Source organism: Varroa jacobsoni, unplaced genomic scaffold (genome assembly GCF_002532875.2).
Source record: "Varroa jacobsoni isolate VJ856 unplaced genomic scaffold, vjacob_1.0 scaffold_711, whole genome shotgun sequence".
NCBI classification, from domain to species: Eukaryota; Metazoa; Arthropoda; class Arachnida; order Mesostigmata; family Varroidae; genus Varroa; species Varroa jacobsoni.
In genome coordinates, this window is record NW_019213613.1 from 373,187 (window position 1) to 401,166 (window position 27,980).

General features: G+C 41.9%; 1 protein-coding gene across 2 annotated transcripts; it reads left to right on the top strand.

Moving 5' to 3' along the window:
• The first annotated feature begins 12,245 nt into the window (after positions 1 to 12,245).
• On the top strand, positions 12,246 to 21,474 carry LOC111262871 (chitin deacetylase 1). 2 transcript variants are annotated; one of them, XM_022837475.2, is made up of 3 exons: positions 12,246 to 12,350; positions 15,124 to 15,859; positions 18,548 to 21,474. In XM_022837475.2, exons 1-3 carry the CDS (start codon positions 12,284 to 12,286, stop codon positions 19,380 to 19,382), a joined length of 1,638 nt encoding a protein of 545 aa, XP_022693210.1. In that variant the 5' UTR covers positions 12,246 to 12,283; the 3' UTR covers positions 19,383 to 21,474. The 2 variants fall into 2 exon arrangements, with proteins under 2 accessions (XP_022693210.1, XP_022693209.1); XM_022837474.2 differs by lacking the exon at positions 18,548 to 21,474 and adding an exon at positions 16,246 to 17,641.
• The last annotated feature ends 6,506 nt before the right edge of the window (positions 21,475 to 27,980 follow it).

A 27,980-nucleotide genomic window follows, 5' to 3' on the forward strand; every position in this document is an offset into this window, starting at 1 on the left:
ATATAAATGTAGGGTGGGTTTCGAATTAAGAGCTGGAAAAATTCAAGCGGTGCCAGCTAAAACCAGCAGTAAACAAACGATCGCTCGTTAATCATTCATGTTGCGTTGTCATACGAGGCACGTAATAATAAAGAATGATGAGGTATTTTCATTAATAAGGGGTAAAAAGCAGACAAACATTAGAATCGGGGAATACATGTTTGTTCTCTTCAGTGTCTCTATTTTCCCATTAAAACTACTATGTCTTAGATTGTTGTTACATCCTAATTGTTGAGGATCGAATTGTTTGAAAATTAAATATCCACTCGGAAAATGTTAAAGAGAAGGTTTTTTTGTTTGAGATGGAACGTAAGCGTCGGAAGGGTTCAATGCGACCTACAATTAGAACGACACTCAGGATGTAGATTTTGGATAATTACGATGTTCTCTCGGAAGTCATAATAAAACAAACTGAATAAAAAAAATAACAGCACACGCTCTAACTATCGGGGGACACAAATAAATGTATAGATAAAACAAATGATGTTTTTGTTGCTTATTACTGCTTTCTGGATAAAGTTCAGACTAATAAAGTTTTGTACAATCGTAGTAATATTATTTGTATTTTTTTCTGACGTTGTCTTGGGATGTTCGGCCAAAGGCCACACAACACTTCGAGGAACAAACTTTGGGCAAATATAATAAATGTGTTAACAAATTCAGATTAACTATATATCTTGTTATCGCTTGCTGTTGCACCGCAGCCTATTCGACCTTTTCGAACTGGGGGAAATGTCCTACTCTATTTTTGCTTGTTCCAGTTAACAATGAAGTGCGATTTTTTTTCTCATTTTTGAGCAGCACTAGGCACAGCACTCTAGATCGATTCGATCATTCATTTTTGGGGGCCATAACTTGTTTGTCGTCAGGGGTCTCGACTGGATAATATGTTCTACTGCATGTAAGTTATCGTGAAGCTCAACTTAGATAATCGTGCTAACACTATCGTGGTATGCTTCTTGACGTTGGTTAAGAAATGCGTACATGGTGATACCTTAAAGATGCGCAGTAGGGCAAATTGGATAAATGGAAAAAAATATAGGAATGTCAAGTAGTTGCTGCTCAAAATGCAGGTACTTCAAAATTCTATTTAGTGACAGTAAAAATAAGGGACCAAATGTGATCCGTCGTAGCTCTGATTTTTCATCCAGTCGACACTGCATATGACGGGTCCGAGTTCGACCTCAGTAGTTGTGCAACCAGTATTTTAGAACACGAAGTCAGTGAAGGCGATTGCCGAGGATAGCGGGCATTGGTTGGTATAAAGCGTACGATTTGCAGATGCTTTCGCAACAAAAAAAATCATGTACACAACTCAAAGGAGCGCTGTATTTTGAAAACATCAGCAGTGATACAACGTCATTTAGAGACTGAAGTATGAAGACAAAAACGAAACTTAAGATTCTCCAGGGGAAAGCCCTGCAATAGTAGAATATGTCCTATTTCCAATAGATAGTTGCATCATTTGGAAACAATGGAGGGACCGTTCTAAATGACTTCAAGCTCAACATGGTGATGAACCGAAAACATGAATACGTTTGAAATTCGTATCGAAGCTATTTTTTGGAATACTTTCGGCCTTTTTTTAAGAAAACACCATTTAATTGGCAGGTTAACAATTGTTACTGAGGCACACGCCTTCCCTCAGTTAGCGAAGCAAAAAGTGAAAGTGTACCAACAATGAAATTGTGCCATAGCTGTTTATCGTCAGATAGACTGCTGACAGGAGGGGGGCGAGGGACGGACTCCCTTATGATGGTGAGCGATCCCACCCGCAGTAGTCTTTCTGACTAGGGCGTGATATGCTGGCATTTCTACATTCTTGCTGTCCTGGAGCGCCACAAGCGCTATTTCTGCACTTTTCATTACGATGTATGCAGCCTTTGCTGGAAACGGGTGTCACCCCGACGAATGGAGCCGTAGGATACAAGCCCAGACAATGTGCCCTGTCTGGGCTTCGCTTTACAACGTTTAAAACCTGAAAAGAAACGAAGACGACGAAAGCGAATCAAACAAACGCCTTCTGCCGACCGCGTTTTTCTACGAGTGGCGGCAAACGACTCTACCGGCCTGCTCCTGATCAACCGCCCCCTTAAATGTATCCCGTTCCAGCTGTGCTGCCCCAAGCTGTCTTCGTTGTGTAGTCTTCGTCATTCCAACGTATTCCGTTCGATCCTTAGCGTTCGAACGGACGACTCTCAATTGGATCCAGCCAAGGACGGGGACTGATCGGACCGACAGTTTGTCGAACAGATGAACGTTGGCTTGACGGCGTTAACGCTGCTATTGGGAGTGGTCGATGTAGTCGGCATTCGCCGTCACAAAGATGGGGCAAAGAAAAGCCAAAGCAACAACGCCTTTCGATGTTATTACTAGCACAACCATAACAAATAAGTAGACTGCAGATATGTCTGTCACAAGCCTTCGTGTTATTTCTTTCCCGCTGCTTTTGTTGTTTTCATTATTAGTGGTCGTGCCAGGGGCTTTGGGAGCGCATGTTGTGTCTTCGGTCGTAGTGGCTGTCACTGCTGTTTATAGTAGTATTGTGATAATCTAGTGGCAGCCGAAGATGTTGTTGTCATCCTAAGCGATCGGACGAAGTCTGCGCTTAAAGTCTGAAGTCAGATGGCTTTTACAGTAGCAGATACTGCTAATCGAAAATGATGCACATACTGCCATCTGCTGCTGCTGCTGTTGTTGTTGGTGTTAATGTGTTACATGCGATGACGCCAGATACGATACGTCTAGCGATTGCAGATGGTAGTTGGCCAAAAGTAACAGTAGCGCTACCGTTACTAACTACGCAGTTACACTTTAACGGTCGCTCGGAAAGGCTGCTCAGCTCCTGTACATTGAGCATTATCGGTATGAAAATAATAATAATAATAATAATTATATATTGATATCAAAGCAGACAACGTTATTGATAGTAGCTTTATACTCATCGCGGAATATATAAAATTCGTAGATAGGATCATTTTGGTGTGATAACTAACTAGTATCTTATTATCGTACGCATGAAGCCAGTTATAGCGACTCGCCTGCCTACTCTTTCATTTATTGGAAAAACCGTTATGCGGACGTTGATCTATACAAAGGCCTTATATAGGCGATGGAGCTAAGCTGGCGTCATCAACGATTCGAAAATTGGCTATTGTACCTGCTGTTCTTACTGTTTTTCGCAGTTCCTGTTGTGGGGTACTGATGCGCGTAAGCGCTCGTTGTAATCAAATTGGCCGCTCCAATGTAACGATAAGAGCGATTAACTCAATAGACAGTTATTGCTCTTCGTTTGGAAAATCTGGAAGAAACCCCTCTAAAAACGGTCGGGCAGGAGGGGGTTAATTTTTCACAGGAATACACTATACATCTTTGGTAGGTTGTGTGCAGCCGTTCGGATGCATTTTTAGAGGGAGAATTATCATTCGACGTCATCCCTGACGCCTACAAGATGTTTGTTTAGATCGAGCTAAAAAGTTGTTGGCTTAAATCGATCGCATCTAGGACCAACTGAAGATATCACACATATACTATAGCACTATTTAAACAGTGCACTAAAATTACTGCGATCAATAAGGTATGTTTTTTGTGCAAATTCATATTTGTACCATTTATATGTATAGTTATAATAAATAAGACGAAATAAAAGCGCAGTTTGGTAACGGTATAAATATATGAAAATGCCACTATCATCCCTTTTATAAAATCGTAACTCAATTCATCGGGCGGCTTCTGTGACAACCAAAGAGCCGCGTAGGAGTCAAAGACGGCGGTAGTCACAGTTACTCACATCCTTCATAATTTTCTAATAATATTTTGCATTGTATAAGCTTCCATCTATGCTAACTTCGTCGTACTCTGTAGCGGTACAGATAGTGATTGGCCCAGAGGAGTCGCGAGTAACTCCATACATTGTTACGTTTATTTCTAAAATAGTGCAAAAGAAAGTCCGATATTTTTTGAGATAATCAGAAAATGGAATACATGTTGCGTCTACATAGATCCGGGAGATAGAACAAGAAACCGACCAAATATGCTCTATTGCCTCTCACTTTAACAGATAATTATCTGTGGCCAAGCAAAGACTGTTACCGAAACGCAAACGCTATCCATGAAATGTTTAGCGATAAGATTTTTCTTCGATTTGGAAAAGATCAGCTGAATGACAAAACATCTTCGAATCAACCACTATGCTAAATCATATGTACGCCAAGTGTGTCATTGGGTCTAGTCAACTTACATAATAGTTCAAGTTATAACGTACTGGGACCAAGAATATAGACGAAGGCCGAATACTCTGTAACCACATAAAAATTTATCGTCCTAGGATTTTCGAATTTATCGAAAAAAAAAACTGTTTTTCCAGGTATTCGTCGATTTCAGAGAAGGTCCGGATTTTTACATTACCATCTCAGATGATGTAACATATTGGCTAAGTTGAAGAACAACCGTGATTGATTTTTCAAAACTAATAGAAGCCAACTATTACTTGCTTAGTTCTATAACAGCTGACAGGCTTTATTTCTCACTTCCCCTCCGTGTCATGTACTAGCTAGATAAAACGTGCATTCGTGCAGGATACCTGGCGACGCCTTACTACCATTTAACTTGAATATTTTCGTAACAGGCGGAACTATTAGCATGTTAGTCAACATAAGCTATATAGCTTTTAATAAAAAAACAAAAGTCTTTACAAACCAGAGTTTACAGCTTACGGTCCATCAAATATTATTTCTCATTTCTTTAGAAAGCAAATCCCCCTTCCCGAAACTAACATTTGGACGGCGGTAACAATTTCAACGGAACACTGCGGGCACACTTTCAGAAATCTCACGATTATTGATGCAGCTGCCAGACCGAGTGAAAGAAAAGTCCACCAGCTACTTACAGCTATAAATTGAGCTGTGTGTGCGCCCCCATAGTCTGCCGTCGTAGCGTTGAACGATTTAACAATAAAATAGGCGTTCATTAGTTGCTCCTATTCTACTGTGGCAACATTAGGCCCAATAACGACGCGTTACCTTCGAACTAGAATGCGAAAGCAGGGCCCCGCTCTGTCATACAAACGCCGTCGCTCAGATTGGCTTCGCTACCTGGTGGTGGAAACCGGACGGCATCTGCGCGAGTTGTTCTAGCAGTAACAGCAACTCATAGGTCTTCGACGGCGCCAATCCGAAGGCCACACCACAGACCAACCAGGTACCGCCGTCGTGGCACTCTTAACTGCTGTCAATATAGTCGAACCCATAGAAACAGCGACCCGGCACCGTTTCAACCGGTTTAATTTATTTGACGTGACCCACAACGACGGCGCGCTTATTCGGTAAATGTATATATGTATACATAATACGTGCGTGTGTGTGTGTGTGTGTCTGTGCGCGTATGTATGGTAGAAATTCAGTTCTAATAAATGAACGACTACCTCTCCCCCGCCATTGCTGGAAAGGCACATGGTTATTCACAGAATGGCTCTGTTTTATCCGAAGTTGACACAACGAATTGTGGAACTAGTCGACATCACGATAACTATTTCCACTACGAATTTACCCTCTGCCCAGTAGGAGTCCTATATATTGCTATACGTATATATACACGTGCTAGTGACTGATGATGTCTTTATGGGAGCTCTTGACCTTCGTTTGTCATTTACACAGATAAGAATGAGTAGTTCCTTTATATATATATACTTCGTTTACTTTACACTGGAATGTATTAGAATTTTGCCTGATAGCTAAAAAAAAAGGCTATTAAGGTCGTAGTCTCGAAAGTCTGTTTTGAGATTAATTGCCCACGGCCGAATACACGTAGAGTAGCTCCTATACTCATTAAATATTATTTAAAGTTCGAACTCTGACATAAGCTTATTATGATGATATAACTAGATCAAGAGCGAAGGGACCTAAATTATTAGGACGTGACGCGAGCCGTGTTTTTGTCGTTACTGAAAAGGACTTACTTGACTTGCACGAACTTATTGTAGGAGTAACGCTACTTCGCAATAATGTTCAGTTACTGCGAAAAAAATAAATCGTTTAATGCGAGAAATGTAATTGACGTTGTTAAAACTACGCCCCTAATATCGTCGCACCGACCGGGCACTTTGTGTACCTTTTTTCAGGCAGATTTTACAGCCTTGAAGATCCTTGAAGCTGCCTTCCCTATTAACTTTTTAGCTAAGTAGAAAAAATTCATCTTCGTTGCTGAACTTATGTATTGTTTCAGACTTTTTCAAGCGAAAATAGAATATTTCATTTGCCGTGTAGGTCCGTACACACTTTTATATTAGATGTTCGAGGAATCGTAGCGAACTTCTGGCGGGGAAGGGGGTGGTAGTACTTCGAACATTGATCAAATTCGCAATATCTGCGCGCTGCTAGGAACCTGACAACGAAAGTGAAAGTAGTAGTATTACTTTAAATGTACGAGGTCTAAAGTGTTAATAAGGTCTCCTTTTCGCATGTCTAAGAAAAACGTAGGATTGCTTACAGCCATTACGATTGACTCGACGGGTGGTTAAACGGTGGTCAAAAAACAATGGAAATAGCTTCTTCTTTGTGTAGTCATTTAACTAGTTTATCTGCGTGTCTCTACTGCAAAATGAATTAGCATACGTTACGTAAGCGAGATTGAAATGAAGGACAATATATGGAGTTTCTTCTAATTTGAGTCAGTTTAACCGTAAATCGTATCGAGCCGAATTGTATATCTTAACCTGACTAGTCTTGAAGGCAAGGCCAAACTTTTTGGCCTACTGTCTCGTAGACTGATCACACTAGCCGCATATAACTTGTTAATATAGAATAAACTGCGGTCGTGTAAGCTTTACAGCCGTTTCATAAACTATACATTAAGATGATACGTCCAGAAATAAGCCAATGTTCTTGTGACTATATATATGAGACACTCCAGCTGGTTTAGGGAGATATTAAAAAGCGTGCGGTTGTGAATGCAGAGTTGCGTAATCCTATGCAGTTGTATAGAGCTTTTCACTGAATTTGTTAATTTTCTAGCGTTTGCAAGTGTCAATTCTTATTGTGTATCTATGAAAAAAAAATTAATTGATATTCTGTGTTTAAAGCTTGGAATGGAAGTAAAAAAACCGAATCGCGGGACCTTCCTGCGTCAGTCCTGTATTGAATCGTCTAATGACATTTATCATTAAAGTTAAAGAATGCTGAACGTTTGTTAAATTTTTTTAAAACGACTTAATAGATTCAACCAATTTACTGCAACTTTGTATGGCCTTCTTCAATATTAGTTCGCGTTTCAAAATGTATCTATTCTCTAGAAGTTCATGGTCAAACATGAAAAAGAATTAGCATACAAGCTTACTTCTGACAACGTCGTAAACTTGCTTGGTCGCCTAGAAAGGCTATGTCCCTCTTTTGGATACCCCACAATTATACTGTTTTTCAACTGTTCCTATTCTTCTTTCTTGGTTGAAAAAAAATAAGCGTCAGACAATTTCCCCGTTCGGCAAACTGCTGTGCCAAATTAATTTAACTGTTATTTGTTGCGCGATCGTCTAAAAGCTGTACTGCCCATGATTTCTAAACGTTTACGATACGGACATGTTGTTGGCGTTCAGTACCCCGCAGACTGAATAGAACGGTCTTTGTCGAAGGCGAACTTGATTTAGATGGTTGCTTTCCATAGCTTACATAGCTGAGAAATCGACACCGCTTTACTCTTCTGAATTGTTATTGTCGTTATTATATGTCGTTCCGTTAACGTCGCTATCGCCCATCGATCCCGGTACTATTTTATCTTCGTTAGATCTTTCGCAGGCGAAATTATTCCGCCAAGATTCCGTCCGGGTGCGTCCTATCGCTATATCATACTCAAATGTTGGTCCTGTAGGAGAAACCGCGCAAAATAGGACAGCGCTCTCTAAGCTTGCCAGTGGCTTCATGCGCTACGGCCGGATGATGGCAGCAATAGGAGCGGGACCAAAAAGCTTGCTTGAGCGCATTGCAGACAAGATAACAAACACAAAGCAAAGCGATTCTGTACGAGATCTACGTACAAAAAAACGTCGTAGAACTTTCTTCGAAAATACTCCGCACACTGCCATAGAACTACAGTTTATATCTGGTACTCAGTCGGATACACGGAACGCTAGAGAAAATCATCCGAGCACATTATTTCGATTCAGTTTTCTGTGAATCATGTTCAGCACTGATTTTTGTTCTCCTGTCTACTTCCTTTTCATTACATATTAGCAGGATAAATTGAAGACATGAAACAGTAGTGCCTGAACGTACGCGCTATCTGTCTTTACTTTGATCGAATGCAATTTGTACAGCCGTACAGCATCCTACAGAGAACTAGAGAAGCCCCTTGTTTTAATCAATCGTGGAAAAAGTTTAAAGAGGCAGTCTAGGTTTCAGCCTGTTGGTAGTATGAATACATGTTTTTCAATATTTCGAAAAGAACTAGTAGAGTCAATGATGTACGTTGACTCAGGTGCTCCTTCGCTTTGGATCACTGACCCCAGTGTGAAGCGTTATAAGGTTGATTCAGCTCGTTGAGTTAGTGGCTTTCCACTGCACAGAAATTACCATCGCCAATTCCGTGATTGATGGTTCATCTGTCTGAAAAATATACCTGAATATATAGAGGTGTCCTTTATTGTTTTCTGTCAGGATTTCTTTGCATCGTACGTTAATTACTGCCACAGCAGACAGGAATCCAGAAATAGATAAGCTTGCTTGTTGAAACTCTCCAAACTGGCTTCCTCTGCGTCAGTTTCAATCTGTTCTTTCGTTGTCGATTTTAGTATCTGCCTTATCTCCCCGCCCACACCACGTGCTTAACCTTGAACGCCTCCGTTTCTCTAAACTTTCATTGCGTGTTAAACTTAGTATTTTTGTGTCTTTGTTACCTTTCAGGTTCACGAATGTCGGTTTAGAAGAGTATATGCACTTCCATATGAAGCTGGTTTCTTTATAAACGAAGAAGTATCGCCCCTTTTTTTTAATACATCGTCTTTTCCAAGCTGGCACTTTCCAGCCATCGCTGTGAGTCTACAAGCGATTGGCCGTCTGTGAGGAAAACGATAAAAAAATTATCTAACATCGAGGAACAACGGATAATTTAAACAGGATCATTTTTAAAATGGTCGCACAGAAGTTCCGAGTCACGAATTTAATAATAGTTGACTTTTAACGCTTTTGGCCTTAATATTGAGAACCTCGTTAGTGGTAAAATTCTGAGGTGCACGGTCCCATGATGCCTTTGAACGTGGGGTTGGGTTCGATAATCGAACCGAACTCAAAGGTTATGTTCACTCTGAGAACCATTTCTGTTTTCGTATTCGGAATTTTGCGTATAATGAGTTATGTTTCTTTAGGATAACTTCGCGTTCGCAAGCAACATTAATAGCACGAACTCAGTGTCTTTCCTATCCAATTTAGCGTTTGATAAGCAACTTAAATGTTGGTATAGGATAATATCGGTGTGTGGCCGTACAAAAGAGTATCTTCTACGAAGCGTTGTCGCCTTCTGTTACCCGCTTAGGAAGTCTGAGCAAGTACGCTCATATAATGACTGTAGAACGTTAGCTCTGCACACTGCACACTGGTCATATTCGTCATTTCTTACAAGTTGGAGAACGATACAATTTTATACTCAGACTGTCAATCATATCATCATTTTTTAAACAAAAATTTCGTAACAACGGTACATAGCAGTATCTATTGTGTGGCATATCGCTTCGTCCAGGCCAAAACTTAAGGACTATTCGGTTATGTAATGAACTGATTGTTGATGGCTGACGACGTCCAACTGCGCCAGGGGATTATTCTTTGATACCATCACGTGTTTGAGATTTAAGACATATTCGGTGTGATTCGGCCGCGTGGCTCCTTTAAGTCGGGTCATTCGTTGAACGCCTACATCGGTTATAATCTTGCCTACGAAGTCCGGAAAGTTGCTAGAAACAAGATAACACTCTTCAATCAAATGACAGGAACTGCGGATTGTGGTTTCAAGAAGGAGAAGTCCGTGTTTCCATAGGTCGTTTAGAAACGCTGCTATGGATTGTAAGTAGGAGTGTTGTCACAGAAAAAACGTGCTACCGTCGCCACGTTGACATAATGGTACCTTTACGTTCGAATTTTTTTTTTAATGTAGGCGTTCTTGACGTTACCTAGCATGTCATTGCAACTTAGCCACTACAGTCTCATTGAAATGCAGGAAACATGCTGTTGCAATCCACCTGCCTAACTGCCCCATGGCATCAATGGCCAAATATGCATCGGACTCCGTAAAAATTCTCTGCGTATATCGGAAGAACGTATCTACAAATTACATGCGTTATAATGTTATAGTTAATATGTTATGGAAGTCGCTATATTTTGATTTAGAAATGTTCTATCATATGCATGGAACCACCTTCAGCTTCGAAATTAACTTAAACATACCAGACTTGACGAGATTTGTTAGGCAGTTTGTCTAGATTTACCAAGCTAACACACCATTACCTTATTAATTTTATTGGCGGTGGAATTTTCTACAATGTAAATTAAAAATATATTTTCTAGCGACGAGCGGCTAAATCCGCTGTCAGAGGTATTATCTTTACCCGGCTACAACACACAAATGCGAAATGGGATAAGTTGCCATCTAATTTTTTTTACCTTCATGTCTCGCCAGTCGCTTAAAATCAGTCGGAAACACCCCAGCTCTACAAAATAATTTTCTTAATCAAAATGTTTTTTGAGGAGCGGACAGTACTCACTTGTTTCTTACTAAAGCTTACCGTCTTTTACCACCTCAAAAATAGGCAACACTTTTTGTTGTCTGTCATCATTGTTGTGTCAACAATAGCGCAGCCTGCAAAACACGGCCGAAGATAGCGCCATTCCAGATTTGACGCTTGATCTCGAAGGTCCATGTTGGTGCTCCGAACCGGTCCTACTAGGATACGGCCGATGGTCGTTGCCTGGCCGTACAGGCCATAATCCTGCGAACGGTATCGGTGTCAACTCAGGCGCTGTTTTTCCTGGCATCGTCTGTTAATTGTTATGTTATTGTTGTCGCTGTCGGATAAAACAGTGGTCTTTTTTCCAACGATGTGTTTTTGCCGATCCCCAATAGTAGCATGTCTATAGTTGTGATTAGCTTAACTTCTGCCGTGTCGGTTGCGGCAACTCCAGTGCTCGTCGTGGCTATGCGCGGCGTAACTTTGTTGATGGTCGGTTGGCTGGTACCGCACCGAGAGACGAGAAGGCAAGATATATACAACATGCACCGCAACTGTTGCCATGACGACGGAATAAAAAGTCGTCTTTGTGTTTTTCAAGTTGTTCGTCCGTCCGTCCGTCCGTTCGGGCCTTCACTCGTGTCCAATCAGCATCGAATTCTACTACTGGCGAAATGCATTACAACTGAACGAGGCGAAAGAAGGTGGAAAAGGAAGCGGTGGTTTGTGTTTTTTAGGGGGCGGCGATCAGCCTGCAGACTTTCAGAATGCGGGAAATTCACTCTGACTACGTCCTGGGTTATGACTCAGCCATCCTCGTCAGCAACAGTACGCCAACTAATAACGACGGCTCAATTTGGCTAACGACCATAACGGCGGCGCCTGGTATCCGCCTGGTGTCCGCGTGTGATGATCTGGAGCCGCCTGTGAAGCTCAAAGCGAGCTGTCGCAATTGGCGAGCTCGCTCCAATATCGCTTCTTCGGCTACCGCGAAGCCAGTCCCGCTGAGGAAGTGCTACGATCCTGCGTTGAGCTGAAGATCTGCAGGTACGATCACAATAACAACACAACAGCTATGGTACTACGTCTACACAACAGATACAACTGTTATTACTACAAATATTCACGTCTATTTCTGCGACCGCTCGGAAGTTTCGACGGTGAATAGGGCAGTAATACAACAGTTTGGTCGGACGGCTATATCGCTATTGATTCGTTTGTTGCGGTTAAGAGGTACTGCCATTTCGATACCCCGACGGCTCGCCCGATTCGGCCCGTTGGGGGAACTGCCACCGCAGTTGTGGCTGCTAGAAAAGAGTTTAATCGTAAAGCAACTGCTCTTGCTGGGAACTTCACCTGTTACTACGAGAAGTTGCTGACCATGCTGCTTCTGGCATTTGTTGCGGGCAGTGCCGTCTAAATGTCTGAGCTGGCGGTTTCTCACCATGCGAGAGGAGGTCTCACATACACCCCTCGCCGACGCGACCCGTTGAAGCTATATGAGCTAGTGGTTGCCACGTCTCGCTGCCACTTCATTGCATGATGTTACCGTGGATACCGAGGAACACAGCCGTGGGCTTTCTCGTGCTTTCCGTCGCTTTGTGCGGTAAGTGCCAAAACAAATATCAGTGTCGCCCCGTGTTGCTCGTACCGCTGCCTATCGGACTGCCTGACTGGCTACCTCAAAGCCCGTCGGCGTATGGTGCTCCCTTTCGCTAGCTTTACCCACCACCAGCCCCGTTCTTCATCTCATTAGAGAAGCTAGTAGAACGATATGGACCACATGGAGAACGCGATGTCTTTTATCAAACGTTTAACAAAAGTAGATAACGTGAGTTAAGTAACAATCGCAGTGTCAACATCGACACTATCATTAGTTTGCAGCTTGCATATAACTTGCAGCTATGATAAGAACCCACGAAATGGATCGGATGGATACCGGCTTTTCGACAATTCAAGACGATGGATCACAAAATGAGTTAAGCAGTAATGGTACTGCTTGCCAACAAAAACCTTCAGCCAATCTAGAGGACTAGTGAGACTTAGCTCGACCATATACATGCAGCTTACACACACAGACACCCGTATTATGTGCGTGTCGTGTGGAAATGAATTAAATAGCATCACCGACGCGTAATGGTGCACGTCTTACCGCCTCGGCCTGCTTCGAACGCTCCTTAAGGACTATAATTATACCGGCGATGTTGACAATCATCGCTAATTGTAGCGCCGATTATCGTCGGTTCGTCGTGCGTTTTATAGTGCGCTACTATCAAAGACCATACTACATCAAGTAGAATGGTCAATTCGATCGAGGCATTGCGTAGCCCGTAGGTCTTCAAGGGCGAGAGCCAGCCCGCCCTCCGCCCAGAGGTCCCAAAGTGGATGCATCCATTTTCAGCGTTTCACTGGATGCAGTTGTCGTTTATGATGTCACCGTTGTGTGGCGCTTATTAATGCTTAAAGAATGGCTTAAAGGGGCGCGTAACGGTATGGTGTTTTTGACTATCAGCATTCGCCTGATGACCAGGTGTCTATACCTTGATTTATCGACTTGTGGCTTCCGTGTTCCTGGGTCGATTTTGCTCATGTCGTGTTTAAAGTGTATTTCGAAATAAATGCTGGTGAAAGCAAGATTATCAATCAATCAATGAGGATTTTCAAATGAATTCACTGAAGGCGTCCCCATGCACTCGTGGCCAGGCTGTGCTGTGCGAACGGTACTTGTAGGAGCCCCCACCCCCTCCCCCAAATGAGTTTAGATTCTAGTGTGTCTTATTTTTGTGTAAATTGGCATTTGTGTGCGCGTATCGATAAGATTTTATAAAATGGGGTAAGGCAGATTTAATTTTGATAAGGTATCTTGTGCAAAGAAAGTCTACGTATATTCTTGATAAAATAATGTCCAATGCTTAAGGTACTTTTGGCAATGATACTGCTCATTGATGCTATTCCTATATATCTGTAAATGAGACTTCTGAGTTTGATAGATTTCGACACTTCTGCACGACAGAAACATATGTTTGCCGAAAATCCTGAGATTGCGTATCTAATTCGAGTATGTTCTTGTGGTTTAGGAGGTCACTACAAAGCACTGTTACTTACACAGTGGATTTTTCTCAACGTCGGATGTCGTGCTATAGACGAAATTTTGCCTGTTTTGTTGGGCCGATAGTACCTTATATATTGTCTTAAGAATCTTCTTGTGTAATGTCACATACACTTAATAAGAGACTAGTCAGTAGGAAGGAAAATTATGTCTAAATGACCTCGTAAGGTCTTTATACATAACATGACGTAGCGTTACTCCATAGTGTGATTCCCTAAAGTTAGCCGATTCATTTAACAACATGGGCACCAATCGTTGAACATACTTCTTACTGTTCTCATTAAGATATGATGCTTTTAAATAATGCATCTACGGTTTGTTTTTCTATTTAACTGGCCAAAGGGGCAATATCAGTAAAGACCGCCCCGTTACAGCGCTACTGACTAGGGCAGCTAATGCGTCTATGGTTTTGTCAAGTGTTTTCGATCAAATGAAACATCGTATAGAATGTCGTTACTGGTCAACAAATTAAATGGCTAAGGCCCACAATTGCTGGAAGCCTACTTTGGTTAAAAGTATGTGCGTTAGTCGGGGCATTTATGTTCCGATTGTGCCCTTAGGCCAACAATGGCTATGTCTACTATATCAAGTCGTATGTCGACGCATATAATACTGCTGTAGGGACGCACCAGTGTGCCACGGTATCCATATTTAACAAGCAAGTGAACCAAGTAGCGCTGCCTTCAAACACACTCTCGGCTGTACGATGACAGAATATAATAGCCATAAATTAGCGGATACGCCCTATTCATTTCCCCGTACCAGCCCTGTCAGCACGAGACTGTCGACACAAATAACAACTAGACAATTAAAACGTCTTTTTTGCGTAGCTCTTCTTTTCGTCTGATGACCGGACCGTGATTGTTTATACGCAAATGTTTGTGCATATGCGAGCGCCACGGTTGTCTGCTTTGTAGGCACTAGCTTTTTAAGCAACTATTGAATTACTAAGATGACTACTTTGCAATTACAGTAATTAGTTTTCTAGATTCTTGTGATCAACCTGTCGACGTTTGTAAGTTAACATCCTTTTGTTTGTGGACGGAACAAAGAGCGGATTGCGCATTTTACAGGTTAAGAAAGCAAGCGTACATGTATTTCATTCTGCCTATGTAATACAGTATCTATAAGGTCATAATGAATATATACTTCATGGACTTTTAGACGACTAACGACTGTTGAGTGTCTAGACTCGCATTCTAGCCAAGTACTGGAAACTTATAAGGTGGTAATCGTATGCATTTCTTGTTTGCTCTCGTCCTCCTCATAGGTGTCCATAGCACGTCGATCAGCAGTCGCCATAAGCGACAGGTCAAACAACTTGAAGCAGATATTGAAAATGATGCCGAGCTCTGCAAGGGTCGATCACCGTCAGAATATTTCCGTTTGACGGCCGACGAAGATTGTCGAGATGTAGTCCGTTGCTCTGTTCAAGGCCTGCTGGCCTTGCGCTGTCCTTCAGGATTGGCGTTTGACATTGACAAACAAACCTGCGACTGGAAGTCGAACGTAAAAAATTGCAAGCAGCTTGAGAAGCCCCGACTTGTGGCCCCGCTGCTAGCTACCGACGAGCCTCTCTGCGATCCTGGCAAGCTTGCTTGCGGTAATGGGGATTGTATCGAAAAGGAACTCTTCTGTAACGGCGTAGAAGATTGTAGCGACAGTTCGGACGAAAACGTCTGTACGGTGGACAAGGATCCAAATCGCGCTCCACCATGCGACCAGTCACAGTGTGTACTTCCCGACTGTTTCTGCTCAGTGGACGGTACTCAGATCCCTGGCAAGCTCGAGCCCAACACCGTACCTCAGATGATCACCATCACTTTTGATGACGCTATAAACAACAATAATATTGATTTGTATGATAAGATCTTTAGGGAAGGCCGTAACAATCCTAATGGATGTATGATCAAGGGCACCTTCTTCGTTTCGCACAAATACTCTAACTATTCAGCCATCCAGGAGATGCACCGGAAGGGACACGAAATGGCCGCCCATTCTATCACGTAAGTAACTGAAGGTGTTATCACACGAAGCAAAATTTAGATTCTTTAAAGTCGTTTGCGTTAATCGTAGTATATATCCCGTATGGCACATCTACGTTTCCACAGCTATATACAGGGTGTTTAAAAAACTGCTGTGCACCAGCGGAGTACGCTGGCTTGCTTACAGTTGATAGTATCACCTGTAACAAAACCGAGTTTTCCTGCGAGTCGTGCAGCAACTTTTTGATCACCACATACCCCTACCCTGCAACTTCACGCAAAAATGACAGCAGTATTCATGTATCGCTCTCGAAACCCCCTTCTATATACATTTACACCACGAACACCGTGAATTCGGTAGCATTTTACGTCTAACAGGTACGCTCCTCCTTTTGTAACCTCAACAGCCATAAGCACGATGAGAAGTACTGGTCTGAAGCATCCGTTGAAACCTGGGCAAAGGAAATGGCCGGAGTGCGTCTGATTATGGAGCGCTTCTCCAACATCACTGATAATTCTATAGTAGGAGTACGCGCTCCCTATCTCCGGGTCGGTGGTAACAGTCAATTCAAAATGATGGAAGATCAATCCTTCCTCTATGACTCAACGATCGCTGCCCCACTTTCAAATCCACCCCTGTGGCCATACACTCTCTACTTTCGTATGCCTCACAAGTGTCATGGAAACGGCCAAAATTGTCCCTCACGTTCGCACGCTGTCTGGGAGATGGTGATGAATGAGTTGGATCGTCGTGACGACCCGTCATTCGACGAAGAACTCGCTGGTTGCGCTATGGTGGACGCCTGCTCGAATATTATTTCAGGCGAACAATTCTACAACTTCCTGAACCACAACTTCGAGAGACATTACAAGACGAATCGCGCCCCACTGGGTCTGTACTTCCACGCCGGCTGGCTCAAGCTCAATCCCGACTATCTGGACTCATTCATCCAGTGGATTGACGAAACGCTCGCCAAGAACGACGTATTCTTCGTAACGCTAACTCAGGTATTGCAGTGGATGCAGGATCCGACCCCGATCGCTGGCGTTCGTGACTTTACTAACTGGAAGGAAAAATGCGACGTCAAGGGTCAACCTCTTTGCTCTCTGCCGAACGCTTGCCCGTTAACGACTAGAGAGCTGCCTGGGGAAACTATCCGACTTCACACGTGCATCGAATGCCCGCAGAACTACCCCTGGCTCGAGGACCCCACGGGAGACTACTATGCGTTTAAGAAATAAAACGTATTAAATGATGCGGCTGGTCACGCTCGACGCCTGAAGGTTCACGACCAGCTAGAGCAATCTCCTTCTGTGGGGCTCGCAGCGAAAGAACTGGATTCAATAGTGCGGCATGCAATCTGAATGATGATACAGGTTAACAAAGAAGGGAAGATCGTACACAAATGATGGGGCAGTGCCAGGTCCCTTCACGTAGCCAAGCTACCTTCCACATAAACAGTGAAAGTGACGACTGACGTATAGAAGCCGGTTATGATTGCGGCGTTATTAACAATTATTAAGTTTACATGATTATCTCACAATGTCAGTATGTATGCAGTATGACCTATGAATAGCCAGTTACACTATCTGCACGAAACGGGAATCACGTTTTCGCAAGACATGATTAATGCTAAATGATTATTACGTTTTAAAAAGCAGAGCCGTCAAAGTGTAAATATTGTATATATTATAAGACGCTGCTTTGGAGCGGGTTCCTTCAATAATAATAATTATTATAATTATAATATTAGTAATAATAAAAAAACCAATTGTGTTTATTAAATTTAGAAAAAATTGGTCCTGTCTGTCGTATGTCCTTTTGTCTCACCTTATGTAGAGAGATTGCCATTCGCAGTATACTTTCGTATCTAATTGTATTGGACTATATAACTTTTTTTTGGCATTAACTCGCAATTTCTTTTTTCCAGAAGCTTGAATAGTACCAATAGTAACAGTAGCGCGCACGAATTTATTTCATAACTTCCGATATAGTCCATGGTATACTATGATGAAAATCGTTAACCACCTGGGTTCAGGCATATCGGGCCCAACAAGCTGCTTCAAAATTATGAGCGCCAACTACAACAAGAAACTTATAGGACGATAGCTTACCCGTTTACCAAACGGTTAATGTGTTTCAGTCTGAACAGATAATTACTTGCCCTTTCGCTTCTTCTGGGGAACAACTTATGTACTTGGATAATACGCTGATTCCTTTAGCGATGTCCCACATTTTGGCAAGAAGAACTCGAAGTAAATTTGTACGAATGTATTTGACTCCATGTCAAATTTAGTGACGACCTTAACACGGGTCACTTCCTATCCTTTTCGGAAAACCCAATGGAAGACGACAGCCTTCGAAGGATAGATCTCGAGCATACCTACAACATTTCGATAGCACTAAGCTAAAACGAGTACTGATCCACTTGCCGTAGCGACTGATGCGAAATAATTAATCTTAGCGATAAGACAGCTCCCAAAGATAATCGTAAGTCAGAACTAGGAGAACTTAAATACGACAGAGCATATTTGTAAGCCACTCTTACTAACTGCACAGAAACATTACTTATTTTTTACAGTAATGATACACGACTGTTAACGTTTTACTGTAAAGGCTCAGTGTATTAATTTAAACTAGAACAAGAATGTCCGTTAGTAGTTAATGTTTACCTCTAACGGCTACGTTCATTTTTTTAACTCCCACAGCCATAAGCACGATGAGAAGTACTGGTCAGAAGCATCTGCCGAAACCTGGGCGAAGGAAATGGCTGGAGTGCGTCTGATTATGGAACGGTTCTCTAACATCACTGATAATTCTATAGTGGGAGTTAGAGCGCCCTATCTTCGAGTAGGAGGCAACAACCAGTTCTTCATGATGGAGCAGCAAGCCTTCTTTTATGACTCAACAATCGCCGCCCCGCTTTCAAATCCACCCCTGTGGCCATACACTCTTTATTTTCGTATGCCTCACAAGTGTCACGGAAATGGGCAAAATTGTCCCTCACGCTCGCACGCTGTGTGGGAGATGGTGATGAATGAGCTGGATCGTCGTGACGACCCGTCCTTCGACGAAGAACTTGCTGGTTGCGCTATGGTAGACGCCTGCTCGAACATTATTTCAGGCGAACAGTTCTACAACTTCCTGAACCACAACTTCGAAAGGCACTACAAGACGAATCGCGCCCCACTAGGTCTGTACTTTCACGCCGGCTGGCTCAAGCTTAATCCCGATTATATAGAGTCATTCCTCCAGTGGATTGACGAGGTGCTCGCCAAGAACGACGTCTACTTCGTAACGATGACGCAGGTACTGGATTGGATCCAAAAGCCAACCGATATTACTGGGGTCCGTGACTTCGCCCCATGGAAGGCCAAGTGCGATGTCAAGGGCCAACCCCTTTGTTCTCTACCGAATGCCTGCCCATTGACAACCAGAGAGCTTCCCGGTGAAACCATCCGTTTACATACTTGCGTCGAGTGCCCACAAAACTATCCTTGGCTGGAGGATCCCACTGGAGACTACTATGCCTTTAAGAAATGAAAGGCTTTATTAAAACGTTTGAACAGCCGCAATGCACAACTTGTTCTCGTTGTTAAAGTAGGACTTATTTTTCTGTCCGCTATACCGTAATGAGCAGGAACTGAACGTGAACAAGACAGTATCAAACGGCAGAGCGCCGTAAATAACAATTTAAACCAACACAAACGATACCTGCAGTGATCAAATGCATGCGATAACGATAGTTATTATTTAACCGTAATTCTTTTAATGGATATTATGTACTATGATTTTACTATATAATTTTGCAGTATAATTACCCAGCTTTACAGCCAGGCCGTAGGGAACGAAAATCGCTTTTTGCAATTGGTACATAACAACAACAACACCAGACAGGCCTTCGGAGTGTAAATATTGTATATAGAATAAAGCTCTGCTACAGAGCATATATCTATATAATAACTAGTTGTACTTATAGAACTTGGCAACGCACGCGTCGATCTGTTGATTAGCTGGTCCAGCTGTCTGAAAGTTCAACACTTTCACAGAAGTAGAAACGATGTAGTCTTAAACTAGGTGCGGGTTATCATTAGATAGTTATTATATTTTGCTATTCTTCATGAATGATAATAGCTTCATATCCAGCTGGCTATCACAGTCTACGTGGAGTCTGAGTAGTTTTCTGGCAAACGGGGGTATTTGGTCTTGAAATCCCGATCGTACTGCGCTCACCTGTAATTGACAAGATTAGTTAGCTTCGATAACGTGCTTCACTTATGTGATGTCTGCCGGAAGGACTTCGTAAGCTCAAAAAGACAGACAGGAAAGAACTGACATACTCATTACGAATATCTAATTGATTATTTGGGTCTGATAGCATGGCTTTGTTTGAGCCTGGGACGATCACGACAATGGTAAAGGTAAGCGCGACAATGTGTATCGCTAAAATGATCTACAGGCAGGCATCCACGAGACCACACTAGCTCGCGTGTGTCATATGGCCGATATGAACATGAGCTATATGGGCGACCTAACATGGCTTAGGGTCGACAGAGAGGGAAACAAACATTACTGCCTATTTCTAAATGGCACAGGAAATTACTGAAGTGTGAGATGTCGCTTCTGACAACCTGACCTTATGTTTTGAGGGGTATGGTATCTCTGAGTAGAGCAAGAGTTCGCGATTCAGTCCCCAAGCCGAATGATTATGCGCTACTGTTATTCTCAAGCATGTTTTACCAGTAACTTGTTGAACTCAACTAAACCCTGTTACATACTAGAAAAGTATCGAGAGCACCGGTTTTCGCGTAGAGCTTTTCATATAGTCGTAATAGGCCAAGCCAACTGTCGTTGAAATGTGGTGCTTTACTTAATAGGACTTATTTGCAAGTTGAAGGGAACGTTTAGGTAAGGTGATTTCATCTTAGAATTAGGCGTTCGCTAAATAATAATAAGATATAGTGTCGATTTCGGGAAACAACAATATGCTAAAGGTTACAATAGCTGTTATAAAAACGACAGTATGGCAGTGGGTTATTTTTTTGTTTTGGTATCATTCTATATTCGGTACTTTTTGTTATTTATTCAAAGTTCGTTCTAAATGCTGTACCGGCGAAACGTACGAACCACTAAGCTTGCTCGCAACTGCCTAAATTGAAGATATTCAGCTCCAACACGTCATTGCAATAATAGATATTGGCATAGTGTCCCAGTAGTAGTCGGGATTGTGAGCGTGTTAAGCAAGTAAACACGCCCACAATCCCAAATTGACGGGCACGTAACGATCTGGGTTTGAACGGTTTTGGGGTGAACACATTTGGTTTGTGCCGGCAGCTATCCGTTTGACGTAACGCCTAGTGCTGGTACCGGGCGTAAAATTCGAAATATTTAGCGATAATAGAGTAGTCGTCACGGAAAACAGCATTTAGCATTGCTGTCAAACACATGTCATGCAAAATTGATCCCAACAGCGGGCCGACAGATTATCCATTTTTAGGCTACGATCAACGGCACAGTTCGAACGCACACGTTTTTTTTACACGAAAAATGCAGGGTTAATACATCTTGTAACAGGCTCACTTTCTATCTGTCGACGAAAAGTTCAATAAAACTTTCGGATTTGAACCTTGTTGAACCTGCTTGCATAGCTTGCATGGATATGTACATATTCGTTACATAATGCCTACAGTTAACTTGGGAGGGATTCGATGTTATGATATTTAATATCCTGCAAAGGAAGAAGTAGAAAAACTCATTGAAATCAATGTCTCTCTCAATGTGATCTCGCCGTATTCTCAACGTTCGTTTATCGGTGAGCTAATTAATGAAAAACCCAGTTTCGTTCACGGCTAATTTGGACAATTTCCAACAGTCAAATTTGTTAGCTGCCCCTATAAAAGCACAATGACGAAGGACGTTTCTGGACAATTTCTTAAAATTATTACAAGCAATTGGCAAAAATTAAACGCGCAATTTTGTTTCCTATACTTCATGTAAATTTCACTGGTGACCATTTCTATATCCTGTTATACCTAGTTAATTCCAATTGCAAATTTGGCCTTAAGAGAAAAAAATATCACTGTTGGTAAAGATAAGGATTTGCCTAACTCTATTTTTTTATGCACACGAACACGAGCTTTTTATTTGGTTTTTAACTTCTATCTTTCTAACTATCTTTTAGTTTAATATAAAAAAATTTATATATATATATATATAATAAACTATCATTTAACATTTTTATAGGCTCAGATCAATTCGTCTTCTTAGTAAATTTGAAAGCATACAAAATGAGACAAAAATTTTCTCGGACAACAGTCTGTACAGCCCTATCACTATGCTGAGTATTATTTGAAGCTACCGCATGCCTATTAATTAATGTATCTGGCCATTGGACGAGATGGTAAGTATAAAAAAAAGGCGTATCCTGTAGGCTCAAGAATATACACTAACTTATTATAACAGATTCGGTAATTTAGCTCCTGCCTATCGATTCGCTTTACATTCACGCTACCAAGTTCTATTCATCAACCGCATCCGCATCCATTCAGCCACGACCATCTGTCCGGAACAGCACAGGAGAAGAATAATATAAAAATAAAATAAATAAATAGAAAGGGTATCCATGCCACGCCGATAAGACCACAATTATTAGCATTCTAGCAGACGAACTAGCTCGTCGATAGTCATTGCTATTGGTAGATAAAAGGAAGATTCGTATAAGGCATTTATTTCTATATGACTCTAGTCGTGCGCAAGGCAACATGACAGCAGACGGGCCATGTCGTCGACATCATATCGCTATTGATACCATTGCTCCCGTATACCAAAGGACCACACGTACTAGGTATTCCCTATGGATAGTCTAAGGGAGCGGCCTCTAGTTAGACGGTACGAAAACATTGTTTCCGCTTCCCTGTATATTTATCATTTACGGTGAGAATTCGAGGGTCCCGAGAAAACAGGGAACTCCCATGGTGGTCGACTCACATAGCCACTCATAGATACACATGCGAGCATGTATAGCCATAATGGCAGCGACAGGTGGCAGAGAGTGGATGATCGACGTGCGGGCAGTAGTGGTATAGGTCATTTTTGGCGCTCACATACACAAACATGCATTCTGATCTGTTTCTCCCTGTGTTAGGTACGACAGATGTGTAAAAGAAAAAGCAGGCTCCCGAATACGAAAACAACAACATTGTATGACAAGATAACGTAAGCAGCAGCGACGTACGAGTCATATCGTTACGTGAGTCAAATCTAAATAAGTTGCGCACCGTAGAGGAGAAGTGATACACGACAACATTCATCTTGGTACCGCAGACAGCTACAAAAAATAGAATGCCATCATCACTATCCATTATTGCGTTGTTCTTCTTACTTACTACCGTGCCTTTTTTATACTATCTTTCGACTACTTGTTATTTAGATTGCACTCAATTTTATTCAGTGTGCTTTAGATTACTTCGCTTCCTTAATAGGTGGCCTAGGCTTCAGGTTCTTGTTAGAATCACTAACTAATCAGCTACCTGTTTAGTGGTTCAGATTGCTAGCCGTTGCTAGCAGATTTTTTGCTACCATTACACGCTCCGCGATATTACCAGAACACTTCCATTATTGGTAGAATCCTTAAATCTAACCAGCATTTTTCGTTAGAAATAAAATAGTGCCAATAGAAGGAAAAGGAGGAGCAGAAAGCTAAAGATGTATCACAGTTCTGATTTATATGACACAATAATGGGCCAATCACCTGGGACCACCGCCTTTTTTAGCTCCGTGCAGTATGGTTGATTATTTTACTTGTATAATTCGCACAGTAAGTATTCAGTCAAAATCAGCGCCAGCAAAACCAGCGGCGGTGCCCGCAGCGCTAATCGCGGCACAGGCTCCGACTGAAGATGGTTCACGACTAGGAACCGCTCCCTGTTACTCGTCAATAAAAAGGGGGTGAGGGCCCAACACCTGTCCTCACTGCCTCGTTGCCATCGCTCGTCTCAATGTCTATGTCAGCAGTAGCAATAAGACTAACTATCAACCGTGACTGCCAGGCAGTGCAGACAGCTTGACGAATTGTGACTGTCCAAATGATTTACTGAGCGATCAGTCGATCGAACGACTGGGTGAACCGAAGCGAGGACAACGGCTTTTATTGTGGAAGTAGTTTCTGACTGCACGCCGTGTCCCCTAAGTCCAAGTTTGAGTCAATATTTCGCCTTGACTCTCCCACTTCCCCTTCGTTAAATAGCACACCGTTCTTCGAAAATACTTTTTGCAACGATGCCTGCGTTTGGCATATCTGGCAGACGTCGTTCCCAGGTATCGACCCACTTAATTGGTACACGTTTCAAGGCGTGCGACGAGGTGTGCGCGCCCACTCAGTGCCTTGACGTATAATGATAGGTAGATATTGAATTGCATTATCACATTTTCATTTAGCTTGCATGTACTTGCAGGAAACATGCTACCCATTGGTAATGGGTGGAAAACTTTGCAATTTAGATACAAGTAAAAGCAAAACGTACTCTTACCTTGAACTTTCGTTATATATATATGTCGATACGTAACAAAGAAGAATCAGAGATTATGGTATTGTACTGACCAATTGGTAACCAAATCACTTTGGAAACAAACAACGTTATCAAGTTCTGGGGCTACGTTATAGCTCTCTTTGAGAACAATTCCCGAAACGAACAGTTAACAACCTGATTATGGTTGGGCATAAGATAGGAGAAAAATACACTCATATATGATGCAACGATCCGCAATTGATATCTGCAACGACACCTGTATATGGAATATCTACTGTCGACTCTTTGACCCAACTGCAACAAAATGGCCAAATGGACTGTGTAATAAGACTATTGTAGTCGTCTCCTGCTGAGCCAGCTAATATGTACATCCTGTCTGCGGACATTGTGCTTCATTCCTGGCTGGAACCAGTGCCTTTAAGCCTTAGTACCCTTCCAGTACCGTTTTCTGCCCCTAGTCCTACGTCGGCACTTGTTTTGACGCGGTGGCGGTATTTCTTAGAAGGCTCCCTCGACGTCTAAACCTCATTACTCTTGTCATTTATCTACTGACCTCAAGACCGCCGAGATAGTCAGTGCCTGCTGAAGATGGCACTTGTTACTACTCTATAGTACGACAACGGCTGCATAGGTGATGATTAATTCAGTAGAATGGCTACTATGCATACAATATCTGTGGATGTTAACGTTGCACAAAGCCTGTTCTCTACTTTGTCGACTGCGATTCTGCAACTGGACTGTAATATTTCCTTGATGGGCGGTAGTAAATGTTTTACTACGCATATCCTAACGCATTCTAAAAACGAAAGCTTTCGACTCGAATGCAGCTCCAGAACCCACCAACACAATCTACAGAAATCGATCCTTCTGTGCTAGGACTTATTCTATGAGATGAATGTCCTCTGATGGAAAACCTTGTTTACTTTCGATGAATAGCAGCCAACAAATTTTACATGCTCTTTCATTAGCGATCCTTATCCGTATCGTAGATTTTACCAAAGTCTTTTCCCTTTTGAGTAGGTTCTGCCATACACCGCGTCCAACTGCAGGGGTTCTGGAAGTGGTCGTAAAAACTTTCTCGACAGGACACGGCGATCGTAGTTAATCTTTTGCAGCGAAAGCGCTTTCTGCTACGTTTCTAGTAATAACTGCGTTTCTTCACCCCACTATACTTTAGCATCCCGTTACGGCCGTTTACATGGTGAATCCGGTCGTAAGTGCTCTCGGCCTGCATAACTAATGCGAGTAGTCCACCAAGATCTTCTTGGTCGTTATGCTTCAAGTTCTTGAACTTCAATATCTTTGTGCTTTGGACGGTAAATCCACTATATCGACGAGTACTTGAGACCAGTTTGCCATTGGGGTACCGGGACAGCTGGCTTTATCCTTTAAGGACCAACACCTTCGAAAATATAAAACGCTGGTCCATCATCGTCTTGTTAACATGTTTACCATATCTAAATATCTACTCCACGAACAACGACCACCTTTAATTAATAGTTTCACTACGAAATTTTTACCTACCTATATCGATCAACGTATTGAACTGAGCACATATTTTCACTAAGGTCATTTACATTGTTACGTATTTATTTCACCTTCATCATCAATATGTCGTCAACCAGAAAAAGTATGTTTCTGGCAGGAAAAGTCGAACAAAATTACAAACTTCTCTCAGCTGTTGTTCTCATTTATATAATAATAATAATTTTTTGTTGCCGTCCTTCATATATATATATAGTTGATGCTCACCTTATTAATATTATTATGAATATCAGTAATAATCTATCCTTTTACCGATAGTTTACAGGCTTAATGGTTTTTGCTTGTTCTCTCTCTCTTTGTCCGTCCGGGTCTTTCCGGGTTTGCCATCGTCTGTTGTGGCAGGGCTGTTTCTCCGCACAGCTGCCCAATTTTCTTTTCTTCGGTGGGTGGTTATTATTTCACTTTTTCTTTTCCGCTTTGTTGGTTTTTTTTTCTTACAAGATAGTACTTTTCCATCTCGTCGGAGCTTAAGCACCCTCCCGCCCGCCCGCCCGCCGGCGTTCTCATTTAAATATGTACCGATACATAGTCAACCTCCGCATTCGGTAATTATAGACATAGCATTAGCAGTCATAATAATTATATTATACTCATTTTATCACTTGTAATTATAGTTGTAATAATAATAATAATAATAAAGTAACAATAATAATTATTGTTTCTGCCTCGTTCTGTGTCCTTATCTAAAACACCATTGTTACACATGGTTGTGCAGCTTTTTCATCAACATGTTCAGTCACACTCAGGCCAAAACATCAGTGGAGGTGGAAAAAGCCAGCTATTTCCCGTCTTTCTTTTTTTGGTACGTCCACGTTATTCTGTTTGCTGTTTTATTACTGTAATTTAGTATCTGTATTGCTCACAGATGATAGCTTCGCCAGTGACGGCGTCCCAGTTGACTTGAAGGTATTCACAGCAGCAGTAGTAATAATGATGAATATCACTTGTTGCATCGTTATAACTATAATCGTCAGTCGCTGCTGGCGTATGAGTACCCGCCAGACAGACCCCCCCCCCCCCAGCTGAGCAAGCCAACAAATGTCCCAAACAAACGATTTTCCACGCTTCCAGCCAGCCAGCCAGCCAGCCAGCCAGCCAGCCCTCACAATAGTTTCTGCCCGTATTGGCTGTATGCGATACATTTCCTTTTTATGGGGTTATTCTCAACTGAATATCCGTTATTATTAACGAAAACCAGTTGTAGGTTTGTGTTGTTCTAAGGGTAGTTATAGTGCAATACTATTGTAAAATAATCCTCATTAATTTGATTCGTACCATCATCAATCCCCGGCCTTGGCAGTTCTACATACACGTATGCTGTATCATCAAAATCGAAGCAGTGTTATCATCCTCTTAAGAACTTCAAACGGTACCTGCTTTTTTGTATCATCAGACATCGTCAACAAACTATATAATTTCAATGTACGTTAAAACAACGCTACCCAATGTTATGACTAAAGTAGCTCACTGTTGCCCTCATCTCATATCATGTCGAAGTTTTTTTGTCGGGTACTTACTCTCCTAAACGAGCCGTCAGTTACGGTATTGTGTTAAGGACCGGGGCTGTATCTAAGGCGGAAGGGCAGGCCGCGGAAAAAGTGGCAAGGAAAAAGGTCTCATTAAAGGTTAACCTAGTGGCGCGAAGCGGCTCCTCTTCCCTTTTTCTTTTTGCTACCTTCAAAACAGGTATCTCCAATTCTATAAAATCGACGCGTCTTTGCTTTGCTACCATTAGTCATAAATTTTCACTCGAGAGCTGATTCACCTAACATCTAGCCTATGATCAACACAAATAGCATAATTAATACAATATTACAGAATAGGATATCGTGAGTTATTCTATAAATATATGTCACGGTCGACAATATTTCAATAAGATTACTATTATTTCTTGTTTGTCATCGTATTTTTTGATGTCGTTTTTGTCATCATTTTTTTTTCTTAGTTTTGCCTTACTAACAATGCGTCATGCCTTTTTCACGTCGTAATTTTTATAGCTACTTCTCAATGCTATCATCATTAGTTTTCATTGTCGATGTATATACTCGTTCTGTATATATACATGTAT